Genomic DNA, 16,975 nt, shown 5'->3' with positions numbered 1-16,975 from the left:
TATTTTTTTAAATCAGAGGTTCAATTTAAAAAATGTGTTTTAGGTAGTATTTCAATGTTCAGCCCCACGACAAGAGAACACTCCATAGCTCGATGGAATATGCATGGTTCATTCCTACACCTCATTGTTCTCGTTGGTCCCTAGTCCCCACCGTCCTCTAATGGTTGCAAGAATCAATCCTTTTCGCCTGCATCGTCCAGAATGTTCCACAGATAAAGCTGCAGTGACTGTGACAGGTGGCATGTTTGATTCAAATGACGGCAGCTCATACCTCATGAGTCTCTTCTTTACATTTAAGATTCATGGCATGTCATTACTTTTCTTTACATTTCTCACACGCATGGCGGATTTTAAACGACATTTTACTTCCAAGGGAAGATTTCTGGGGTTACTTTTAGTTGAATTGACCTGACGCTGGAAATCAGGACTCTAAACAGGGCACATGTCCCGCGAGGGACCCTACCTCGCACATAAAAATAAGCAGATGGTACGAAAGATAAGGATTACAACAGCGAGTTACACAGAGGCCCATTTCAATTTATCTCGTTTGTAAATAGAGTGCGGAGGCCTTTCCTTGGTAGAACTAGTCGGAGCAGCTTCGACTTACCTTCAGCTCAGCGTGGTCATAACGTGTATGTTTTTCCCCCTTTTTCTGTTATCCTACATGCCTATGATGGAAATATGTGCATACGATGGATCGATTATAATTGTATTTGGCGTTCGGTTGTCAGCCTATGGTGTTGAATTTGAAAGTTGGAATATGGAATTTCCATGTGCAACAACGCATATCTAACTTTTGTTTTGCATTTAAGGAGGGCAAATCCTACTAACCCTGACTATTACTTCTGGTTTCATCCGTTTTCATTTGTTTGGTTATACTAATATATGGAAATGCCAAAGCTTGTAAAGATGTGTCTCCATGACTGGTCCTTTATATTAATAGAAATATTCTGATAATTTTACCGTGAAATATAGAGAACTTACTTGAATAAAGTAAGACTAATTCTAGTTTCCAAACGGACCTCAGTGTATACCTTGGGCCATATGAATATACTCCTGAGGTAATTTGGCAAAGGTGCCTTCGGCAAGGAGTATACGTTGACCCAAAGATTTCTTCTACCATGGATTATTAACCCTGGGTCCCATGGGGGGGGGGGGGCGCTTGGGCTCTATATTTAAGGAGTTGGAGGTCCCATGATAATATTTTGGGGGGGGCTAAAGCTTACTTTGGAATCTTTTCCTATTAACTAGGAGCCCCTACTTTTTAGTTGAGCGGATGCAAAAAGGGGGGGCTGGAAATAGCCCCTACTGTTTAGGGAAGAATTCTGCCACTTGGCAAGAACCTACCCTTCATATTTCCTCCAAATTGAAATCATCCTGCCAAAAATTCTAAAAACAACAATTTATATTTAAAATATTTCCTTCAATTTAGGAGCTAATTTTTTAAAGCAGATTTATATGTAATGCCCATGAGACCGCTCCCTTTTAAATGTTCCTAAAAAAGCTCAGCGGCACCTGCTCTATTTTTAAGCAAGCGGGTGCCCATGGGATCCCAGCCTTAATCTCCTTTCCTCTCCTTACAAGATCAATGCGATCAGGTTGTTAGGCAGCATGAAATCCAGAACTTGTGTTTTCCCTATATCAAAAAGAAAATAATTTTGTAGGTTAATATCAAGGTTGCATGGGTACTCGTACCCACACCCCTGGTACTTGTACCCACTGAGTACCCACGTACCCAAGTACTGGGTACACGTATCCCACGTACCGGGTACTCGGTGGAGAGCATTATAGCTAAGGACCTTGATTAAGATTCTGATTTTGGTTTTTTATTTTTGTATTAGCTTGTTGTTTATCAAACTTAATTCAATACCAAATCAGTTTGAAACTTTGATACTCATTAACAATAAACTTTATCACTGTTCAAGTCATAAGTTTATCATTTGCAATATGTCATTGTTATATGATTTAGGATCCTCTTGTTCATGTTTAAAGTCTGCCTTCTTTGTTATGCATCTAAGCATTTATCATGTATTATTATTTCAAACATATAGCAAATCTGAAACTGAAAACAATACATTACATTTGCAAACTTTATCACTGTTCTTGTTTTGAAAAATCATTGTCATGACTCATAATTTCAGATTTTTTATAAAGGTATAATTTTTAAATAAGTTTGACATACCCAAGTACCTACGTCCCCTATTATGAAAAATACTTTAAACATTAAACATTCAGCAATCGCATATATATATATATATATATTTCAAATTTTTTGTTTTGAATGCTCAATGTCATGACTCATGACATATATTTTGATTTTTATATTTTCTATAAAATATTAATAATATAGAAAAAATAGGCATACACTCGTACCCCCATCCCCTGTTTTGAAAAATATGCGTACCCGTTCCCGTACCCGTCCCCATTCCCGTACCCATGAACCCGTGCAACCTTGGTTAATATCCATAATTTTTGGATACATTGTTTTCAAGTTACCAAAATGATGTGTAGATCTAAATTTCCTCGGTTATCTTCTGTATATGCATAGAGGTAGTTGAACTTGTGATGACGAGTGCATAATGCATTAACTTTTAGTTGGGTTCTAAATCCATATTTTAGCTGGGGTCTACGTTTGCATTTGCAATGCCATATGAATATACCCCTAATGTAATTTGGCGTGCCTTCTGCAAGGAGTATATGTAGACCCAAAAGCTTGCTTTCTATCATGGAGTGTAAAAGCTTCTTTCCTCTCCTTACAAGAACAATGTTATAAAGTTGTAAGGCAGCATGCAATCCAGAACTTGTGTTTTCCCTACAACAAAAAGAAAATAATTTTGTGGGTTAATAATAAATATTAAAAATCCATAATTTACATACATTGTTTGCAAGTTACCAAATTGATGCATATATCTAAATTTCCCCATTTATCTTCTGTCTACGCCTGGAGGTAGTTGAACTTGTGATGACAATTGTATGATGCATTAACTTTTAGTTGGGTTCTAAATCCCTATTTTAGATGGGATTTACGTTTGTATTTGCAATACCATATGAATATATTCCTGGGGTAATTTGGCAAAGGTGACTAAATAAGTGCTTTTTCAGCTTTGATGATTAATTAGAATAAATATTTCATTACTCAAACACAAAACTAGAGAACTTGCTCCCATAAAATTGCTTGATGTTTATATGCAAATTACATAATGAAAACAGCCTTTGTGTGTACTATTTTTAGTTGTTTAAGTGCTGAAATGTGAACGAAATTCACAAGAATGGTTGTCACTAAGAACACATCAGTAACGAAGCATACACAAAGAATTTGGTCTGGAGGGTACCCAAGGTGGGTAGGAAGATTCAGAAAGAGTGAGCAATAATTGCCTTTGAGCCACAATTGTTTCATTTAAAAAAAAAATCACATGTCAAACTGTACAATTGAGTTATTGACTTTTATATGCTGTCCCATTTGTATTTATCCATTTTACCTCTTACAGTGAAGGATCAAATCTGAATGTAATTTCTTGGTTTAAATTTTTAATTAACGAGCTATATTGAGATGCCGGGCATGTTCTTTAGTATGCCAATAATGGGTCAAATCTTAGAAATCATATTTTGATGTCCAGTGGCTGCCTTAGTGGTGCTAAAACTTTTCTAGGGATTGGGATTTGCAATTTCTATAAGGAAAAACACATCCCCTGACTTGCTTTGATTTTGAGAAGAGGAGGTCACAGTGTAGAGACCTTTATTTTGAATGCATCTTGTCTCGTGACTTTCTTCCAATTATATTTGTGTGAATAATAGGATATGCCAGAGCTTATATATATTTGTAGCCTTGTCTGTCCTCCATATTAAAGGAGTATTTTACTGATTCTAGGGTAAATTTTCTGAAACCAACATGAACACAACTATTGTACTTCGAATCTGAAAGGATCATGGCATAAATCTTGCTTTGCCCATGTTTGACAATAGTAAAACGTGCTTGGAAGCATTCAATCTGGAGGACACGGATGCTGCAATATAAGAAAATGAGGTTTTTTTCTTTTTCAAGTTACCATCTACGGTATATGTTTATTGTTTTCCTAGTTGCCAAATTGATGGCTAGACTTAATGTGCCCCTGTCATCTTCCATATATCCATACATGAACGATCAGTTGTGGTTTCTAAAAGTAAATAAGTACAATTCTAGTTTTGATCATTTATTATAATGAATATTTCATTACTTAATTCTCCGACATGAATCTGAGAATTGTCTACCACAGATTTACTTGTTATTTCTTTGCAAATTACACAAGGAAAACAGCCTTTATATGCCCTCAGTTGAGTTACTTTAAGTGCTGAAATCTGAATGTAATTCACAACCATGAATAGGACTGAGAACACATCAGAAACATAGCATACATAGAGAATTTTTTAGAGTTTTATGTGTGTTGATTGAAAGTGTTCATCCTTCAAGCACAGAAATACTCTTCAATTCTTCCTCAGTGCATAAGCATATCTGCTGGCAACCTGGATCTGTGTGTAGGTGTGTTGAAGGCACATTCAAGATAAACATTGGTATTCTGATGTGTGCTGCAAGCATGGTGCAGCAATGATGGCAGACTACGCATCGGTGTCTGTGCATTTTAGATATGAGTATGGATAGGGTGTCATCGTATAGGAGGAGGAGGGCCATCTATTTTTGTACGGAGTCTACTTTGAGATAAGCTCCCAGTCAACTGCTGGAGAGATGAGTGATTTGTGGATGTAGCTTAGTCAATAAGCATACAAAGCAGTTTTGTTGATATATGGGTAGGTGAATGGGAGGCATGCTCAAGAGCAGCATCAGCATTAGCATGTTGTAGCAGTGGTGGAAGAGTTCAGCTTGGTTTCTTTGGTGAGATATCAGTATGGAGAGGATGTACTTATATGGTATAATAAGACTCGGGTATTGTGGGAGTCCTTTTTGAGATACGCACCCAGTTAACTAGTTGAGACACGAGTGGGTTGATGTAACTTAGTCTTAACTATTTTAATTAGGAGTTATAAGTTGGTAGACAGGGTTGATTGATTAGTTAGACCTGTTGATTGTTCCTTCAAATTGTCACTACAGTGACTATTAATCTTAACTTGGAGCTTTACATTATACCTTTGTATTGTACTTGTCTATTTAAAAGGAAGATCTTCAAATTTTAATCATGCTGCTTAAAGAGTCTGTTTCTAAACTTTTATTCCAGTGCAGTGAATTTGTTTTCAGATTAAATGAGAGGACAATTAGAGATTTGAGAGTTCAGTTCTTAGTATCTTCTGTTTACATTGTTAGCAGTATGCATTTGTAGACTAGGATCACCTGATATTATTGTTTTGATTGAAGTCCTTATGTTTTAAGCTACTGGATTGCTAGACTAAATTTTCTGAGCGCCTCATTTTCTATCCACAGTCTGATAATTAATACAAGCTTTTTTTGGGGACATGATGTAGGAGCACCCTAGGGTAGTCAACAATCTTGTATACAAGGGCTTTGTGCTCGAGGTTGTGGAGTTATGGTTTGCGTGGTTGGGGATCTGTGCAAGGCATGTTGGGGAACCTTTGCTTAAGTGTGCATGATGTTTGGAGTCATCGTCTTGGAGTTGGAGCCATTTTAGGGGTTGTTGGTAATAAATTCCTATTTACTGGCTGAGCTTTGGAGATTGTGTTTGTGAGCTTCGATCCGAGGGAGTTGGTGTTTGTGCTCTTGGATTTGGATAGTTGGTTGGCACGTGGACCTATGTTTAAGTGCATGTATTCTTATGTAGTCTTATGAGTTATTTATGCATTGTAAACTTGGGGCCTGTCCTCAGTATTTAATTTATGTTATGTATTTAATGTTTGTAGCCAAGTTGACTTGTGGCTTGATGGGTATATTTTTTGTGGGTGTATTTAATTAATGTAATTGGTTAGGATGACTTGTGGCTTGGTTTAGTTTTGAGTGATTATCATCCATCATGGGGAAGATGTGTAGTTGAGAAGAGCGAAGTTTGAGTAGAGCTAGAAGTTGAGTGTGGCTTGGGAAACAAGAGGGTTACTTGGTGGCCTGTGAGCACGAGTTGAGATTCTTCTTGGAGTTCTCTTCCAGGTTGTGGATTTGGGCTAGCGAGTGGTTTGGATCTTGTGAGCGCTCTCTAAATTTTTATTATAATTGTTGATGTGTTTGGCCATAACCCAGAAGGCCTTACAACCGGGCATGTTGGATGAAAATCTTATTATGAGAATTGGCATTGTGTGGATCTAAATCTCAGTGTTATTGTTTATATTCCACTGTGTGGTTGTTTGTTGGGGGCTAGGACATCTCTTTTGGGGATTGTCTTGCCTTGCACTGCGTCAAGTGGTATCAAAGGGAAGGTTGGATCTGGTTGATTTGCAGATTTGTTGCAGAAGGTTTGCGAAGATCTTGGAAGATGCCTCCAAGAGAATTGGATCCTAGGGCGATTGAAGATCTTTGTGATGCTGTGGAAGCGAGGATCTTAGAGAAGACTAAAGCATAATTCAGATATAAGATGGTGTTGATGAAGAGTGATATGATTGTTGAGATCATAAGTGCTCTAGGTGGTGTACCTTGACATATGGGTACCAAAGATGGTTACGAGGAAGTGGCTAAAGACTTTGAGGTTGTTGGATCGAGTGGTGTAGATAGAACTGATCGAGTTGAGAGACCTATGAGAAATAGGGTTGGTCAGTTTGATAGTTTTGGATCTCAGTTGAAGCTGAAACATAAGATGGAGGTTTCTAATTTCTTAGGTACGTTGAATCCTAAAGATCTGATTGATTGGATTGGTGAATTGGAAGACTACTTTGAGTTGGAGGTTATTGGAGATACACTCAAAGTGAGGTTGGCACAGACTAAGCTGAAGGGACATGCTGCTCTTTGGTGGAAGGAATTTCAAAGAGATTAGAAGAGGAAGGTGAAATAAAGATCACTAGATGGAGATTAATGGTGACAAAACTGAAGGCTAAGTTCATTCCTGTTAATTATGAACTTGAGTTGTTTAAGAGGTTGAAGAATCTGAAGTAGAAAGATATGAGTGTGAAGGATTACACAGAGGAGTTTTACAAGTTGACTATTCGGTCTGGACATAGAGAATTGTCTAAGGAGAAGGTGGCTAGGTGTATTAATGGTTTGAGATTCAATGTTCAGGATGAGATTAGTATGTTGAATATTACTTCAGTTGAAGATGCTTATCAGTATGTTTTGAGAGTAGAAGAGAAGCTGAAGAGGGGACATCAAGGTAATCCTCGAGGGAAGGAGAAGCAGAATCACTTGGTGAAGAACAAACAAATTGCTAAAGATGAACCAGAACATGTTGAACAGAGGAAGAGGACAGACAGAGGTGCATTTAAGGGTACTTGCTACAGATATGGTGAAGGTCATCGATCTTTTGAATGTCCTAAGGCTGGTGACAGAAGAAGTGTTGTGGTGCAAGAGTCAAAGACTTGGTGAATGAACTTGAGTAGGATGGGGATAACTTGCTGATTCCAAGGGTGTTGCTTGGTAAGAGGATGTTGGACCTTGTCAAAGGAGGAATTTGTTCATGACTCGTTGTAGATCTGAAGGTAAAATCTATAATTTGATTGTGGAGGGTGGTAGTACTGATAACCTAGTTGCTGAGGAGATGGTTCAGAAACTTTGTTTGAAGAGAATGAGACATCCTTGTCCTTGTAGGATTGGCCGGTTACAAGATGAAGATGTTTTGGAAGTGAGGGAGCAATGTCTTGTTGATTTCCAGGTTGGGCAGTATAAGGATCAAGTGTTGTGTGATATTGTTGACATGAGTAGTTGTCGCATATTACTTGGTAGACCTTGGCAGTATGATTGCAGCACTGTGCATGATTGTGTCAAGAATGTGTTTACTGTCGAGAAGGGTGGCAAGAAGCATTTCCTGATTCCTTTGCAGAATAGAGCTCAATAGGAACTTGAGTTTTGGTAGCTGAGTTGAGTTGGGAGATTTCGAAAGGGTTAGAGATCAACGTGGAAAGCAAACTTGTTGTGCACCGAAGACAAATGTAAAGATAGATAGTTGTAGAAGAAGAACAAAGGTAGGAGTGTACAAGTTGATGTGGTGGAGGATATGTATGTGAAGAACCAATTTGGGGTTATGTGTTGAACCGTGAAAGATGTTCTTCCAGCTATTAAGAACATCTTTTTTTCTCACTTGGGGTGTTTGAGGCAGGAACATACTGGGATAGTCGACAATCTTGTATGTAGGGGCTTTGTGCTTGAGTTTGTGGAGTTATGATTTGTGCGGTTGGGGATCTGTTCGAGGCATGTTGGGGAACCTTTCCTTAAGTGTGCATGATGTTTGGAGTCATTGTCTTGGAGTTAGAGCCATTTTTAATGGTTGTTGGTAATGTGTTCCTGTTTACTAGCTAAGCTTTGGAGATTGTGTTTGTGAGCTTCAATCTGAGTGAGTTGGTGTGTGTGCTCTTGGATTTGGATGGTTGGCATGTCGACCTATGTTTAAGTGTGCGTATTCTTATGGGGTCTTATGAGTTAGTTATGCATTGTAAACTTGGGGCTTGTCCTAAGTATTTAATTTATGTTATGTATTTAATGTTTATAGCCAAGGCGACTTGTGGCTTGATGGGTATATTTAATGCAGTTGTATTTAATTAATGTAATTGGCTAGGCCGACTTGTGGCTTGGTTTAGTATAAGTAGAGGGTCTTGTGGAGTCTAGAGTCATTATCATCCATCACAAGGAAGATGATTAGCTGAGAAGAGCAAAGGTTGAGGAGCAGAGCTAGAAGCTGAGTGTGGCTTGGGAAACAAGAAGTTTGCTTGGTGGCTTGCGAGCACGAGTTGAGATTCTTCTTGGAGTTCTCTACTAGGTTGTGGATCAAGGCTAGCTAGTGGTTTGGATCTTGCAAGATCTTACTGAACTTCTATTATTATTGTTGATGTATTTGACCGTAACCCAGAAGGCCTTATAGCCAGGCATGTTGGATGAAAATCCTATTATGAGAATTGGCATTGTGCGGATCTAAATCTTTGTGTTATTGTTTATATAACACTGTGTGGTTGGTTGCTAGGGGCCAAGACATCTCTTTTGGGTATTCTCTTGCCTTGCATTGTGTCAGGACATTGAGGCTAAACCTTCTTGTTCCAAGTTTTTGGAAGTCTAGTAACTGGTAAAATCATAAGGATTTAATAGAGGAAAAGAGAGGACTAATGTTGTTGTTTTTGGTTTGATAAGCCATGTTTCCTCTTGATATTAATACATGGCATGATGGAATGATAAATATGCTGATCAAGATCTAGTAACTATATGAGATTTGAATAACTTGACATTTTTTCCTTGACATTAAGCCAGACAATGCCTTCGATAAAGGATCAAAGGACCTAGAGCTGTCTTCAGTCAGACCTGATATTACGAGATCAAAGTAAAATATAAAACACTAAGTTGATAAATGACTGCAGGCTAATGTTAGGTTCACGATTTGATAGAACATTTATATAAGTAATACATATATTTTTGTAAGAAGCTCCTGATGCCCTGACAGATTTGTCTGTCCATGCATGTGTAGCTGTTACGGATGAGTCAAACCAGGTTGAAGGAGGAAGCCTGGTTTCATACATTATGACTGGTGGTTAGGGACAGTTGGGTGTCTTTACAGAGGAAAAATAGAGTAGATAGGTGTTAGTTAAGAGGTATGTATCATGACTTAGGGTGCAACATGAGTAAAGTTAGCAGGAGGAAAATGGTGTCAGCAGATAGCAAAAAATACAGTTATCAAGAGTTATGGATAGCACAAGTCTACTAATTGCAAGATATAATGCTTAAATTAAGTCTGAAGAAGACTGTGTGCATGGATAAAAACAACACCATCTACAAGATTGTACTATTGAGCAATCACCAATTAGATTGAGCCAAAGAGTTGTGTGGCATAGGAGTCTGAAAAAGGCTAAAATCCCCGAACATAAAAACTTATCTATTAATTATTTTGAGATATTAGTGAATTGGCATGAGTACTAGTGTTTTGATATTCTTAATATAATGTGCATGGTGTGGTGAGTGGATAATGTTCTTCATTTAAGGAATAAATGAATGGCACAATGATTATAATTCATATCCCATATTGGAGTTGAGCTAAGATATTAATTAATCAAGGCCATGTACATTTGTAGTTTCCATAAACCTTTAAAACCTTGTGTTAAAAATTGAAGCTTAAAGTATGCCTCGGCCTAAGTATCTTGCCTATGAATTTGTGTTTGGGAATTGTATGCATCTTGTGAGTGATTCTCACCTATATAAAACTTGGGCTAAGCCTCTTATCCTTTCCTCTGTTAATTAACTTTCTTGTGATGATGTTACATGATTTATAACTTATTTGTTAGTGTTTTATGCTCAGGGATTTATGTTGGAAAGGAAATGCTATGTTGAATTTATTTTGATCATTATGGTCTACATAATTGCAATCGTTGTTAGAGCTCAATGCTTTTAGCTTGGCAGAAGTGTCCATGCTGCTGCCTTTGACATGTAATGTGAAGCAATCCTTGGATTGTTTATGATAATGTTGAAGAAAATTTTAATTTAATCTGTTGAATATTTCTGGCGATAACTTCATATCCACAATATTGATGTTAATTGTTCATCTGCAAGTTAAAAAGTATATCTGATGCCACTGCATGAACCCATTTGCAAAATTTAAGATAAGTTTGACGATATAGCTCAAACCTAAAAAATCTGTAGTTTTGCTGCATGGATGAATTTGAAACCTTTTTGAGAGATTTTGAATATTTAAAAAATGATGAGATATCATCTGTCCTTATGATCTCTGTGTAAGTGCCCAATGTGCTCTGTTAGTGATGCAGCATTGTGGTGGAGTGAGTTGTTATTAGCTGCGCTTTTCTTTATTCTAATCACTTATCGAGTAAAACTCTGCATAACTGTAAATCTTTGTGCTGTACCTCTAGGGTTGGGAGCTTACCCTTTTCTGTGTGACATGCTGTATAACATATAATGTTTGGTGCACTTCATCTTCAATGTATTGACGAACGTAAATACTTTCAAATAAACATGAAAATACATACAAGATACCTCTTGCTAGGAATATTACAGTTTTAGATCATACACGGTTTACTCTTGAGACAAGATGTATGACTTTAAGTAAATAAACTTCGCTTATATTTTATCATGGTAGTAATAATTCTCTATCTCTGTTAATTGAAGGTGCATCCGCCTCTTTCCTGGGTTCCCATTGCCTGTGGTGGACGTCGAATGGATTTACTGTCTAAATAACTCGTAATAATAGGAAGAGGCTATTAATACATTTGAGAAATAAGGGAATTGAAATTAAGTGAATTTTTTTTTCCAAGTTCAGAAAAATAAAATGATGTATAATCAAAATTTTGTTTTGGTATGTGTAGTTAGCTTGATTATTGCAATGATTTCCTACATTGAGGCTAGTTTATTTATCACAGAAACTTCTGTATATTTGAAGGCATAACATGACTCGAGATCTGTGGAAACTTTTATGATTAAGAGAAATCCTATTTATTGCAGTGTGCACTTTTATCTATAGATTAATCACAAGAACAGTGATGCATATATATGTTTCTATTACTTGCAGAGATGTTTCTTTGTATACCCCAGTGGTGTGCTTGGAATGACACTTTTGTACTGATTGAATGAAAATAAAGTAATATTGATTTTATGCCCAATACTGCAGGTAAATTCTTATTTCCAGAAATTATAATATTCCAAGTACCTTCATTTTGAAGCATGGCTTCAGAGGAATCCTCTCAGAATGTATTGGAATGGGTGCAAAATGATAAACACCGCTTTCTCCATGCTGTTTATCGAGTTGGGAACCTGGAGAAAACCATCAAGTATACAAGATTCCATAATTATCTGAACTGTTGTTAGGTGAACTGATGCCATTCTAAAAAGCTATTTAATTTGGCAAAACATGTAATGCTGATGTGTTTTTGGAATTGAATTCAGATTCTACACAGAGTGCTTTGGGATGAAATTACTGAGACAGAGAGACATTCCAGAGGAAAAGTATTCAAATGCTTTTCTTGGATTTGGACCTGAGGAGTCTCATTTTGTAGTGGAACTGACCTACAGTAAGGATTGTTGCTTCCAAGAATTGTGCAATTATGTAATTTTAAGGCATAAACTTCTTTAGTTGGTTGTATAACTTCCTATGTGTCTTTCTTTTTGTTATACATGCAATTAAATATCAAAGCTTAATGCTCCAATTGTTCTTTTTGACTTCTTAAGCTTCTGTTATACATTTATATTGCAACAGTATTTAGTTTCTATTAATTTTAAATACTCTAGGAAGGTGCTGCTAGAATTCCCACTTATTACAGGGTTTTCTCATCCTGGCAGACTATGGAGTTGACAAGTATGACATTGGCACAGGGTTTGGACACTTTGCAATTGCAACAGAAGATGTAAGTATCATTTTACAACATATAAGTTATGGTTGTCGAAATCTGGCAAATTAAAAGTGAACAATGTTTTTCTCTTTCTTTGTCAATCTATCATATGGCATCAATTAAACATGGCTAAAGTTTCTTTGGCTGTTAGGTATACAAGCTGGTTGAGGATATCCGGGCAAAGGGAGGAAAAATCACAAGAGAACCAGGCCCTGTAAAAGGGGGTACAACAGTGATAGCATTTGTGCAGGATCCAGATGGTTATGTGTTCGAGCTTATTCAAAGGGGTCCTACTCCAGAACCACTGTGTCAAGTCATGCTTCGCGTTGGAGATCTTGATCGGTCCATTGCATTTTATGAAAGAGTAAGAAAACGTTTCTTACTGAAGCAGCACATTGACAATTCCAAATGTATTAAGAAAGATTCTGGATAGAAACTACTGTATTACAAAAGATGGGATTATTTGTCATTGGATTGCAGAAGAATTTCTAATGCCTTCTACTTGGCCACCCTACTGAATATGACTTTTCTGTGAAGTTTTTGGAATCTCCTGCATTGGGTGATTTGTATGTTTGATTGATGCGGAACCGTACTGAAGATTACACAGAACTCCATTAGAACACCATTGCCACTTGTGGATAAGATGTCTTTGTGAAATTTCTTGAATTAACATAATGCTGTAGTTGTAATGTGAAAGGCAGGTAGTTTTGTTCCATTTTATAAGCTCTTAAAACCCAAACATATTGCTTTGTGCCCCTTTCAAATAGAGTAACGGAGTGTATAAACTTTTGGGCATATCCCACTCTACAAAATAACATTGTTGTGGTGTGGTACTTGCTGATTTATCCACTCTCAAGCTTTTCCTTATGAACATGTTTTGTTGGTTGTTTTAAAAATAATTATCAGTTTTGTTCAGGCAAGATTGCATATTTACCGTTGACGAAAACAGATTTTCATCTCTGAAAAAGAACAATAAAATATTTTTGTCAGTTTAGTAGTATCTTTGAATAATTATATTTTGATTTTGTGTATGATAAAATGATTTTTCCTTGATATGATAATTTTGGGGAGAAGACCAAAAATTGTTTGCAGCTTCACATGCTCTTTGTATATTTGTTATTGATTCAAGTGAAATTTGGAAGAGGTGGCTCATACGGTAAAATAACGTGTTAACTTCAGCAATGAATTATTGTTTCAATGTACTCTGCAAAAGCTATTTTTTAGAGTTAATAAGCAGATAATGTATTAAATTCTTGTTCTAATTTATACAACTGATAGTCAGAAAAATTGATTGTTCTTTGTGTTTTTCAATTTAGGCTTGTGGAATGAAACTCTTGAAGAAAAAGGATAACCCTGACTACAAGGTAACTAGGATTTTTCTGTACACGGCATGGTTTTTCTTTGAATATAATAAAGTGGCCCTGTTAATGAACATGTTGGTTTTCCATTTTTCGGGGCAAGCAAATGGCCTTAATGGAGTTTAATGCCTTGCAGTACACGATAGCAATGATGGGATATGCAAAAGAGGAAGAGACAATTGTATTGGAGCTAACATACAATTATGGTGTCACTGAATACACCAAAGGCAATGCATATGCACAAGTAAGAGCATATCATATAAATAACTCAAGTCACGGTTTTTGGAGACTAACCTTATTATTTGATAATCAAAATTTGGAATTTGTGCTTGTAGATTGCACTTGGCACAGATGATGTATACAAGTCTGCAGAGGCTATTCGTATAGTTACACAGGAACTTGGTGGGAAAATAACCCGGGAACCAGGACCAATTCCAGGGCTCAATACTAAAATTACCTCTTTCCTGGATCCTGATGGTTGGAAAGTGGTGAGTTGTCTCTTGTGTATTGTTGCTTGTAGCTTTAGACATTGATTTTAGAGAAGCTATCTAATGATATTGAGAAATGACTCATTAAGAGTGAAAGGGATATGCGGCAATTGTTCACATAGGTAAAGGATATAACATGGTCATAACTTTCCACTTTGATCTGATAGGGAGAATCAGTCTGCTATGACTGTAACAACTATGATTCCTTCATAGCTGGGAAAATCTGTTATGATACTGGGAAACATTGTTATGATGTTGTTGATTGCCTTCGATTTTTTCAGGGTCCTTTGATATTCCCAAAGGTTGAAATGCCCTTATGCTTTATTCTTCCCTCAGGAAATATCTAATAGCCTTTGTTTTCAGAGCAGATAGCATATACAGGTTGACAGATATATCTATGTAGTTGATTCTATAATTATTCCAGAAAAGAACTCAAGAAACATAACTTTGTTTTGTACTTTCATAGAATGCAGTTTGTAGTTTTTGATCTCAAAACACTAGATTATATACTCTTAAGGTTAAGTCACAAGAATTTGAAATTTCAGTTCAACCATATATAATTATATGCTCACTCTTCATCAAATATATCTTCTAGAGTCAAGAGTGTATTTGACAATTTTTCTAGGCACTTCATGCCCTCAAGTCTTCACAGCAATGGAGCCTTCTGGCCTGGACAGCAGTGCTGGCTGCCCCCTATTAATTCTCGTCAAAAAACAAATTTTGTTATTTGCCTTCTAGTGACAACCGACTTCTTAAGGGGCCAATTCAGACGCAAGAGGAAAATCAAATCTGTTTCTCTTTGCCAACTCTCTGACACTTATTGCAAACTGGAAGCTTCTACCAAGTTTAGCTCACTCTCTGCAAACTGTGGTTTGCTTCTTTACCTGTGTTACCCCCCAAGTTTCTGAGACGGGGAAAGGGGGGATAGGGAAATGGGTTTTTGGGACAATTTTTTTGGGCCGGAGCAGGAAATGACCATACACACACACACACACACACATATCTGAATCTTCAAAGATATTTATGCCTTTCAGATTCATCATAGCAACATAATTTAAAATTGGCAAATTCCATTTATCAAATCATCATAGAACATAGCAATTATAGCATCAAATCTAATCATCATAGACATAGCATCAATTTCCATCATCATCTAAGAATACTCAAGTCTAAGAATAGGAACATAGGATAACATCATGATCAAAGGAATCAAATTAGAGAACAAAAAACATCATTGATTCATATCACAAGTGTTGGAGTTGATGAAATCCAACTCCGAAGACGTCCAGGATCACCTGCATGCAAATAACCTATCAAAGGGAAGCCAAGGAGAGAAGAGCGTGGAGCAAAGGAAAAACTCTAAATGGACATGAGAGAGAAAATATGCAAACACAAGAAAATATGTATTTACAATGAGAATGAGATATGAGTTGTGAAATACAATGAGGGAGCTCGAATATAAAGAGCTCAAGGAATCTCCTAGAACAAGCTAGAAAACGCTAGGAGATAAGTGTGACAGCTAAGCATACATCCACATGAGGTGGAAAGTCCTCGAACAAGGTGAGAGGATAAGTATGACTTAGGAGAGAACAAACTCCCGTATTGTCAACAATTTATAACAAACTCCTAGGCTACAACTAATTAATGAAATGCATTTACTTAAGTAAGCTTAAGTAAATAGAATAAATAATTAATAATTAATTATTTACTCTAACAACAAGAGTGCAATTTTCAAGTTTAAAGTTTCATGCTTTCAACAAAATGAGAACATTGAAAAAGTTAAGACTTTTAAAGTATCATTTATAATCTATCAACTAACAGTATGACTATTGAGTACTAACTGAGCTGTGGAAAAAACAGTCTTGGAAACATTTAGAATAATTAATAAATAGGGCATATTTATTTCTTTGTTCCTTTGGAGGGGGGGTGGTGAATCAGTTATCCAACAATTAAAACATTATCTTCCTTAAACAAACTTAACCATTCAACAAAAGTAAACAAGAACCATAATAAGATGCACATAGACAATTACACCAGATATGTTGAACTCCGGTGGGAATGATGCCCATAAGATGATGTACTAATATAAATATTCCTTGTTAGAGGATGGACCCTGTTAGGAGTCTATTACAACATTTAATACAATGAGTCCTTGTTAGGAGACTTTGAATCCTTGTTAGGAGATTCCAACCTTGTTAGGAGTTGTGGTATAATGTATGCAAGAAGAGCCCATTGCCCAAACATGCAATTTCAACTACAAGAAGAGCTCACTGCTCAAACAAGTAATTTATTGTTATCTTTCTTTTTTCTTTAGTCTTGTCAACAAGACAATTCACTGTCAGACCTTGTAGACCAGATCACGAACCTTGGATCCAAATACCAAAACTTAGATCACTCAGCAAAACTTCGGCAATAAAGTTTCCTTCACTTCCGCACTGCTCTGCACAACTTCGCATTCCGCACTCTCTGCCGCTTATCATCAATCATAAAATCATATCATCTCATGCCATGATAAAGGAAAATGTCCTTCCTTTATATGAAGTCCACAAAACGATTGCTTGAGTCGGTTGTTAGACCTTCTCAATTAATTACTATAGGACCACATTAAGAGCACGTTACACTTAGCGATAACATTAATCTTCCGCCTTGTAACTTGAACAACTTTCCGTATACGCAATATTATGACGAGTGAGCTTAGCCATGTCATCCTCAATATGTTTTTTTCATGTCCTCAAC

General features: G+C 36.7%; 1 protein-coding gene across 1 annotated transcript in view; it reads left to right on the top strand.

The window, feature by feature from the left end:
- Positions 1-502: 502 nt before the first annotated feature.
- The window catches only part of LOC149571501 (lactoylglutathione lyase-like), a 37,001-nt gene continuing 20,528 nt past the window's right edge, over positions 503-16,975 (top strand). Inside the window, exons 1-8 of the mRNA XM_089813010.1 lie at positions 503-632; positions 11,676-11,835; positions 11,951-12,075; positions 12,344-12,408; positions 12,545-12,757; positions 13,710-13,757; positions 13,888-13,995; positions 14,087-14,239. Coding sequence (XP_089669136.1) covers positions 11,729-11,835; positions 11,951-12,075; positions 12,344-12,408; positions 12,545-12,757; positions 13,710-13,757; positions 13,888-13,995; positions 14,087-14,239 — 819 coding nt within the window. The 5' untranslated portion in view covers positions 503-632; positions 11,676-11,728. The remainder of the gene's footprint in view (positions 633-11,675; positions 11,836-11,950; positions 12,076-12,343; positions 12,409-12,544; positions 12,758-13,709; positions 13,758-13,887; positions 13,996-14,086; positions 14,240-16,975) is intronic.

Source organism: Cupressus sempervirens, chromosome 2 (assembly GCF_028749045.1).
Source record: "Cupressus sempervirens isolate cs-2001-9-10 chromosome 2, ASM2874904v1, whole genome shotgun sequence".
NCBI classification, from domain to species: Eukaryota; Viridiplantae; Streptophyta; class Pinopsida; order Cupressales; family Cupressaceae; genus Cupressus; species Cupressus sempervirens.
Note: the sequence above shows the minus strand (reverse complement) of the source record. Positions and strands in the feature narration are given on the sequence as shown.